Here is a 9,205-nt window from a genome sequence, read left to right as displayed (position 1 = left end):
AAAAAATTCCTTTTTTTTTATTTTTTTTTTTTTTTTTTTATTAATTTTTCTTTTAAAATTTTCTTCTTGTTACTGGCGAATCAGAAGCAAGGCTGTGTTCCGCGCCCTCTTGCGTTTGATCAGAGAATGGGAGTGAGAGAAAAGATAGATAGAGAGATAACATAGAGAAAAAGTCGAAAAAGAGAGTCAGAGAGGGCGCGACAGTCTAAGGATGCCTCGTTCCGTACCGCCAATTATTCGCTATCTACTAGTCAAAACCCTTTATTACGGCTAAAAAGACCCTGACGGAGTTTGCCAAGTGCCAGACGAGAGCGATAAGAAATCGTTCGACGATCGGTCAACGATCTTCTGTTTTTTTTTTCTTTTCCTATTTTCCTTTCCTTTAGAACGTATATATATATATATACTTGATTCTCATCTTAACACGCTTCTATCGACAACGCAACACCGTTTGTATTTGAACGAAGTCAAACACAATAATTTTCCTTTAACAATCTATATATTCTTTTCTTGCCACGTACGAAAAACGTGATCGGCCCTTCTAACCGTCCGCCATCCGTCATGGGATTGACGTATCTCTCCGTGTTTCTCTCATCGTCAACCTCGTTTCCCACGAAGAGAGAAAATCGAGGGGAACACCGAGTATAAACACGACTATATTTTACAAGAAGAATAAGAGACGAAGATAGAGAAGAAGTGATCTTTCGGTGATCTGACACATCTCTCCTCACACCACAGAGATCGTTTATATCCTCGATACTTCTTTGTGATGCCTCTTTATGGAGATCTGTTTATGGATCAGGTCGAACGGTTTCGCAAAATGGTGGACGATATCGTAGAGTATGCCTTCGCTAATCCGTGACCGTGATACAACGCGAATCGAATACGTGTGATTCGCGCGTGTATCGTGCGAGTATTGTCGCTATCGCCGCGGCAACAACAACGTCACGATTGTTGGTGATAATGACGATGACGACGACGACTGTAACTTTGACTGTTACGACTGAACTGACTGACTATGTGTTTGACTGTGTGGAAATTGGCAATTGTTTGCTGGCAGTTGGCGAGAAGTTTAATGTAGCATTGGCAAACTCTGGGGTCGACTCGGCGACGATCTCCGCCCGCGGACATACGAACGGAGCGGCCGCTTGGCCTAGTCGCCGAAACGACTGCAGGCCTTCTTCCATTTGCACTGTGTGCACCATAGGTCGCGATGCTCCATACCGTAGACCTTGCGGCACTTCTTCGTCTCGCCGCGAATCCGTCGGGGCGACGATGGCATCTTTCCCGTCGACACCGTCAGCAGGCCCATGTTCTGTTGGTACGCCTGGAATGGCCTGGGTGACAACTTTATATGCTTGATCGGTGTACCCTGTTTACGAAAACAGAGGTTGTATAAAATTATTATATTTTGAGGTTATGAGATCATTTTTTTAATTCAAGAATAAAATGAATTTTCAGTTTCTTTTAAAAGTTATGCAAGAATTAAATCATACGTAATGTATTCATGTGTCAACGTACCGGTGATTGCGAAGTGGCGAATGTGGTTCGTTCTCTGATGCTCATCATCATGTTTTCTGCATTATTAGTAGCAGAAGTGGTTTCCAAACGGAGCTGTTTCTGATACTCCGGATCCTCGTGCGGAGGTCTGGCCATGTCCCTATGCGACATCGTTGGTGGAGAACTCATATGATCGACAGCCACCTCCTGATAATAGAATTCTTCCTCATGATCGGAAATGTCATCGTCCTCTTCGTTATCGTAACTGTTAGTCTTTTTAGGTCTGAAAAACGTGCGTGATCCGAGTTAAACGTGTCTATCTGAATACACGCAAAATGTGTGGGCAATCTATTCGACCGTGAACGAACTCTATTCCATGTACACGATGTCCGGCATAGTTAGTGGAATTTATCTTATCGCGTGGTTCAAGGTTAACGCTTGAACGTCAAAGAATTTGAAGAATAATGTAGACACGAATATTACGACATTTCAAGAAATGATATACAAGAAAATTCGTATATAAACGCGTAGAAGATTAAATTTGGAATGGATTAATGTATTTTATTAATTTCAGTGAATTCGTTATTTTTCATAAAAAAAAATATTATTTTATTTATATAAAAAATCTAATTAATTGGTTATAATAAAAATGTCGAAACTATGCTCTTTGCGTATCTTATAATATTAAGTACTCAAATTAAATTGATACTGAAATTGAGAATTAATTCCCGTGCAACGAGTTCGTGCAACAGATGCGATAAAATATCGGATTTTCATGAGACTTGTTGCGTCTTACTATATATTTAAGACTTACCCCAAGTGTGATTGGCGCACGTGCTCTTCGATAAGCGGCACGGTCGCCTTGATTTCTAAACAACCTGGCCAAGTACATTTAAATACTACTGCTGCATTAGCCTAAAATCAGAATAAATCTTATGTTATTGACTAAATACATAATATATTATATAATTTGAATTTATCTTACATAAATATTAATGGATAATATTTATACAAAATATACAAAATTTTATATCATGCAACTTTATATATTATATGAATTAATAATTTTGTTTCACAGAAAAACATTATTTACAACATTTTTCAAATATTATTTTCACCGAGTCGTTATTTTTATATCTCTAATCACGATTATAGACTTCAACTTTATATAATCTATAACTCTATATTTGTGTATTTGTGTATTGTTATTGCACTAATGTATAACCTATAAATCGTAGATTATTTCTTGGTATCGTAATTTATTTTTCATAAAGTATTCCAATTGTTTTGAAGGTATGGCGACTGTATTTTCAAACATTATCAGAGTGCCGAAAATATCTCATGAAGGATTTTAGACGTCCTTTAACGATATCTCACGGTCCGTCGACAAGCATTGTAGCGTGAATCGTACGTAACTATATCGCGGAAAGCCCCATGGTACAAGGGGAAAATCGATGCGCAGCAGCCGCCGCGTACGTTGTGCGCAGCCACGTTTCTTTGTTTATATCGGCCGGCACAGTGGTGCCGGCACGATCACGTGCTATTGATCCGAGAACGATACTTCTCCGTCGGGCCACGCGGTCGTGTTACGATCGTGCTTTTAACGTTTCAATATGGTCTGTCCTTCAAATATGAAACACTTATTATTATGCTTTTAGAAAGAATCGAATTATAAAATTAATAATGAAAGAATGCTGACACATGAAGAATTATATATGCGGTGAGAAAAGGATTTTGGATTAAGTTAAAAAGAAATTGAAGATGAAGAAATTTAGAGCTATTCTGCAACTTGTTGTAGATTTAATATTTATATTTGGTGAACAAAATTTAGGATTTTTTGGATTCGTTAAAAAAAATTTGACAAAAATATCATTGTTCAACGAAAATTGCATATTTAATAACTATGATGAGTTGTTATCGATGACCAAATAAAACGTGTTAAGAAAAAAAAGTTAAGAATTTATAAATTTCTAATATGAAAAATATATCGTATATTTAAATGAGATGAGCGATTTGAATTTTATATTTAAAAATATAAGTGCTTTGAAAATATTCTATAAATATAATAATTAAATGATTTATAGGTACTATAATACTATATAACAACTAATTTAAAAAAATGTTTAATAAATATAAAATTTCAAATCATTTTCTTTTTTGATTTAAAATTTTATAATAATTATTCTGTAACATATAACGTATTCTATATTATACACTCATCATCTTCATATTGCATACATACATATTTTTATTTAAACTCAATAGGCACTTTAATTCTAACTTATTTTATATAGAAATAACAGGAACTCTAACTTGTTCAATAAATAATAAAGAAGATAATGATAGTAGACAGTCTAAAGCTACGTTTTGCTGAATATATCGATTCTTATACTATTTGATAAAGTACGATATAGAAGATACGTTAGAAATACCAGATTGAAACAATATCATTGTTCAAAAGACAAATTATTTATTGAAACTTAAAAATTTATTAAAATTTCATTGATAAGTTTTTTAAACTTTCTAATTTAAGAATGAAATAAAACAAATAACTTTTTGAAATTACGATCAAAAAATTTATTATTCGTAGATAAGATTATATCCTAATTAATAAAAAGTAAATTTGATTTATTTTACATAATTGCAACTTCAAAAGTTAACGAAGTATTTGACTTTTACAATAAGAGATCCATGAGAATAATCTGTTTTAAAGGGAAAGAGTTTGATGTTGGTTAAAAATTTCGACGCAATATCTGACAATATACTTCTTTCGAAAGAACATTCGAATCACGAAAGGTTAAAAGCGAAGGACATTGTAAGAGGAGACACTTTTGAAGAACATGGTGGTCAAAACGAGTTTTTCGCTGTCAGGTCACTGCTGCTGATCCATAAATTTCAAATCTAAATTGTAAAATAGGAAGAAAAATTTTAGAAAGTAGATTTTATTTTTCTTTCGACAAGAATTTAAAAGTTAATATTACTTAAAAATTTTCAAATTCTAAATTTTCTAAGTTCAGATATTTCAGAATTAATAAATTATACTATCTCATAATTTTATTTTTTAATTATTTGTTTCTAAGCTTTAAGAATTTTAAAGTTCTTGAGAAAAAGAAAGTTTTTATAGTTGTAAAGTTTGAAAACAAAGTCAGAAAAATTGTTTTAAAATTCTAAAATTATAATGTTCTAGAGTTATAGAATTTTTTTTTTAGAATTCTGAAATTTTAAAAGTTTTGTAGAAATTGACATCATTACAAATATTTATACTCAGAGACTCGATGAAGTGACTCGAGACGTGAATCTTTCCTATCCATCAAATGAATCAGATAGAAAACATTGTACAGATATCTGTTGGATTTTTAAACTTCCGGAAAACAGGAAAAGAATCGGTCAGAAAGCTGTTCTCGCTACTTCAAGGACCTTTCTGATCGTGACATCACCTCTGAAACGGTACACGCGGCCAGGCGTATATACAGGCGTACATAAGCATTGCCGAGGTCACAGACCTTCTATGCCGGTTGGCAAGCAATGCTCTCCCTTTGCTTTGCTTTGCTTTGCTTTGCTTTGCTTTGCCTTGCTTTGCCTTGCCTTGCTTCGTATCGAAAAAGTCAGAGCCGATCCTTTCCCCTCTTACCCGCGTTGACTTTCAGTTCGTTAATAATTGTGGATGAAGATAACTTATGTTGGTATACGTGTATCATCACAAATTTAAATTAATGAATAAGATGAAAACAGACTTTCTAAAATATCCTTTGATCGCATAATCATATGATCAGTTTCGTTTCTACAAAAAAAGAAATATTCGAATGTGAAGTATACGGCAGTATATATGCGCTAGTAATATATGTTTTATATACATATATATATATATATATATATATATATATATACGAAGTTCTATTAACAGGTTGTATGCGACGCGATGCACAATACGAGCGATGTAATTGGTCACAGTCCGTTCCATTGGCGAGATCTTCTAAAAGGAGCAATGAAAATGGAAGAAAGAGAGATGTAAATCTTCACAGACGAAGAGAGGATGATTTTCTTCAGTGCGGTTGTATCGTTGCGCAGTCTTCAGTTGGCAGGGATGAGTAAGCGAGTCGACAGGGTTGCCGAGTGCGCTAGAGTCGTCCGTGGGTGCATCGCGCGCGTGATACGATGTTGCCGGTAGTATAGATAGGCAAGATGGGGATGCACGCGGCTGGTCTGATGGGACCATGCCGGGCCGGGGCCATCTACCCTAGGCTGTAGACTCGTTTACGCGACGATCTTCTCTCCTTCCCTTCGTTCCCTTTATCATATACATGTACACGCACACGCACACGCACGCCCTCTGAAATCTATCTAGTAATGTCACGCGTGCATGCTGGCGTTGATATCATGGCGCACTGTGCCTCAAATTGCTTATAATTAGACCGTGCATGCGATCATATATATAGCACGAATGAACGTACTCTGCGAATGAAAATTCCAAGCAAGGTCTCTTCTCGCAGTGTAACCATGTGTTTGTTTCACTTCCATCATGAGAATATTTGATGTGTATATTGTAGAATGGCATATATGTAGAACATCGTAGCAGCGAATCGACATTCTCTACGTTCGAGGTGAACGTAACAAGCGAGACATGGGATACGAAAATCGATCCCAAACTACTTGCAACTTGCTTTCTACGTAGCTCTCGCTTTCTCGTCACACTCTCCATGTTTGCTGCCTTGAAAACAATATATTTCCTTTCAATTCTTTTAGATGTTCGATCTTTGGTATTGTATCTTGTCTTTGGTATTGCTTCTTTCTCATTTTTTTTTTATTAAAACATATATGTTTAGAATTTGTATTTTTTATCGAGATAATATTTGATTCATTTTTTAATGTCAAATTTATATAAAATGCATCGTATTATAATTTCTCTTTTTTTCATTTTTTTTTACCTTATGATATTATTTAACATTGTGTACTCTCATTGACATCACGCTAATTCGATGTCAATTCCCATTTTCGGATCGCGTCGTCACTGTGCACGCCAATACTTTCCACGAGTATCGGACGTATCGCGCGCGCGACAAAAGAAAGAAAGAGATGAATATATATGGTCGAAGTAAGAAAGATAGAAAGAAAGAGAGTGGAGTCAGTATGAAGAAGTGGGGAGGCAAGGGTAATGCCCGGGAAACCAAAACAAACCAGGCTTCTGTGTGTTAGCGCGTCGATCCGTGGCGTGTGGTGAGGGTCGGACGTTGACCCTTCTTAACACACGAATGCTTTACGCACGAACATGGAGTATACAGGGTGACGAGAGAAAAATCTATGGGTTTGTTATGGGGTATCTTGTGACTGAAGGTAAATTCCGCTAGTCCGAGTGCATTAAGATTAATAAGTTTTAAATTAAGTGCAACAGAATTATGATAAAGCTCACTGTAATTTGAAAATTTTGAAAGAGATAAGATGATGCATCAAAGTTACAATGCCTCAATAATTTTTTTTACATTTGCGTTTTTTCATTTTTTAAAATGATAAAAATAAATTATTGAAAAAAACTTGTGCTTTCTATATTCGATTTTGTATGTTTGAATATTGTTGTATTGAATGACATGTATACGCACGTGTCAAAGCATACTATTGTTTACTTTAAAGCATGTCAGAAGCAATACTGAAGATAATAGATGCATACAAAGAGCAAGAAGTTAGTCTAAAGTGTCATTGTTCGGCGTCGGCAATGCGTAGAAATTCGAGCGGTAAAAAATGCATGGGGCATAGAAACGCGCTGGAACAGCAGATTCGGCGCAATTTCCAAGCAAGAACTGAGGTCGACGACACAGAAAACAGAGAAAGAAAATCGTTTCGAGCACGCGAGAGGCAGGGAGGGTGGAGAGCATTGAACATCCGTGAGTCACGATGTATCAGGATATTCAACTGTTTACAATTTATAATTGGTCATTAGAAACATTATATATAAATATTGATTCAAAAATGAAACAAATTTTTCAGAATACATTTTTCTTTTACTAAACTTTTGTATTCGTTAATGACAAAATTTATTCGAAAAATATATGTGCGATTAGTTTCGATTTACCGGTGTGATCGTCGCCATTATGAAGGTCAGCGCCACCATCGAGAACATTGTGAAACGACAGTTGCTTGGTTATAAGAGCAAAGGAGAACAATATACAGAAGAAGTAGGATTAAAAGAGTGAAAGACTCAAGAACAAGAGTGAAGGAGGAAAGAGTAGCGCATGCGCAATCGTGTTGTTTATGTCTCCGAGTGGCGTGCGCTTTGCCAGCGTCTACGTGAAACGATAGAGGACGCTAGTACACCAAACTAGCAACAAATCAGTCATAATATATGCGTTGTCTTTCAATCGAATGTGTCACTTTGTCATTTGGATAGATGAACGCGAGCCAACAGCAACAATCAAGATAACTAGTGAACAAAAATGATAACGAGATAGGATAAAAGGCAAGCGACATGACGCGCGAATTGTCGGTCATTTCCCTCCATGCTTATCGTCTTATCGTTGACTTTGACTTTGACACGAAGTACATTCCATTTATATTGTAAAATCTGGTCGGTTACCTTCTTTGTGCTATTGCAATAAAAATATACGCATATTGTTCTTCACGCGCAAAACCGTTAAATTCGAAATGAAAACAAGGCGAGGCTGATTAATCATGGCCGACGCTACTACTCGTGTTATCGATATATTGGTCATAGCATTTGTTTTTTCTGGTATGTTTGAGAATACTGAAAATTACTCAAGATTCTATTTTCTAATGGAGATTAATTAACACAATGATTGTCCTAGTTTGATTCAATATTTTTATATTCTAATTATTCATTCTCAATCAAAAGAAAATAAACGAATATATTTTTATTAATAATATAATTAAAATAATTGGAATTATTTATATGATAAAATTACTACGTAAAATTGCAAGAAACATAATATATCAAATACATTTTTATCATTATAATATCTAACATGTTTTATGATGCATAGATTATTAATAAATAAAAATATTCTTTTACTTTCTATGCATATAAATTATAGAAAGTGATAGTGTATTTATATTTTACTATGGCTAATTCTTTTATTATGGCATTCAATAAAGTTTTATAATAGAAAAGCAGTTTTCAGTTTTTTTAAGAAATTTGCAATATTTATAAAGTTATTCAATGTAAAATATTTTAATCTATGATTTCTAATTCTATTTTATTCTATATATTCTATATATTCTATATAATTCTATTATTCTAGATATTTTCAAATTTTTTTATCAAAAACGAATATCATTTCGTTTAAACTACAAATTTTCAAGAATCCTCAATAACGATTGGTGAGAACTCACTGAAATCTCGATTGGTTGTTTGCTTGGTTCTTCCTTTCTATCTTGTTTTTCGTGACCACATTCCAGACAATTATACAAAAAACATATTAAAAAACACGATCATGGTAGAACTGCCGAAACTGGTAGATACCGTTATTAGTAGAAAACAGTTTTCGTCGACAAATTTCATCGTAACTCATTCTTAATTGCTCTACGTGAAACAACGTTAACGATAGTGATACTCGTGAACTCGTGAATCGTGCACAAACGTGTATAAGTGTCATAAACGTTGAAACGCATCTACTTGGTCACGTATAAGAATTTTTCTGGCGGTCAACATGCGGATTGAATCGCAGTGTGCAAACGGGCACACGTTACGCTTTTAAGG

At 34.7% G+C, this 9,205-nt stretch overlaps 1 protein-coding gene across 1 annotated transcript in view; it reads right to left on the bottom strand.

Annotated features, from left to right (window-relative positions):
- Positions 1-367: 367 nt before the first annotated feature.
- LOC102673231 (zinc finger protein 395) overlaps positions 368-9,205 on the bottom strand; it is a 93,183-nt gene continuing 84,345 nt past the window's right edge. The window contains exons 7-9 of the mRNA XM_031512946.1: positions 2,315-2,415; positions 1,522-1,783; positions 368-1,372 (exon numbers count right to left, since the gene is read on the bottom strand). Coding sequence (XP_031368806.1) covers positions 1,154-1,372; positions 1,522-1,783; positions 2,315-2,415 — 582 coding nt within the window. The 3' untranslated portion in view covers positions 368-1,153. The remainder of the gene's footprint in view (positions 1,373-1,521; positions 1,784-2,314; positions 2,416-9,205) is intronic.

The sequence above is a fragment of the Apis dorsata genome, unplaced genomic scaffold, assembly GCF_000469605.1.
Source record: "Apis dorsata unplaced genomic scaffold, Apis dorsata 1.3 scaffold_37, whole genome shotgun sequence".
Lineage (NCBI taxonomy): Eukaryota > Metazoa > Arthropoda > Insecta > Hymenoptera > Apidae > Apis > Apis dorsata.
This window is presented reverse-complemented; position numbering and strand designations above follow the sequence as displayed.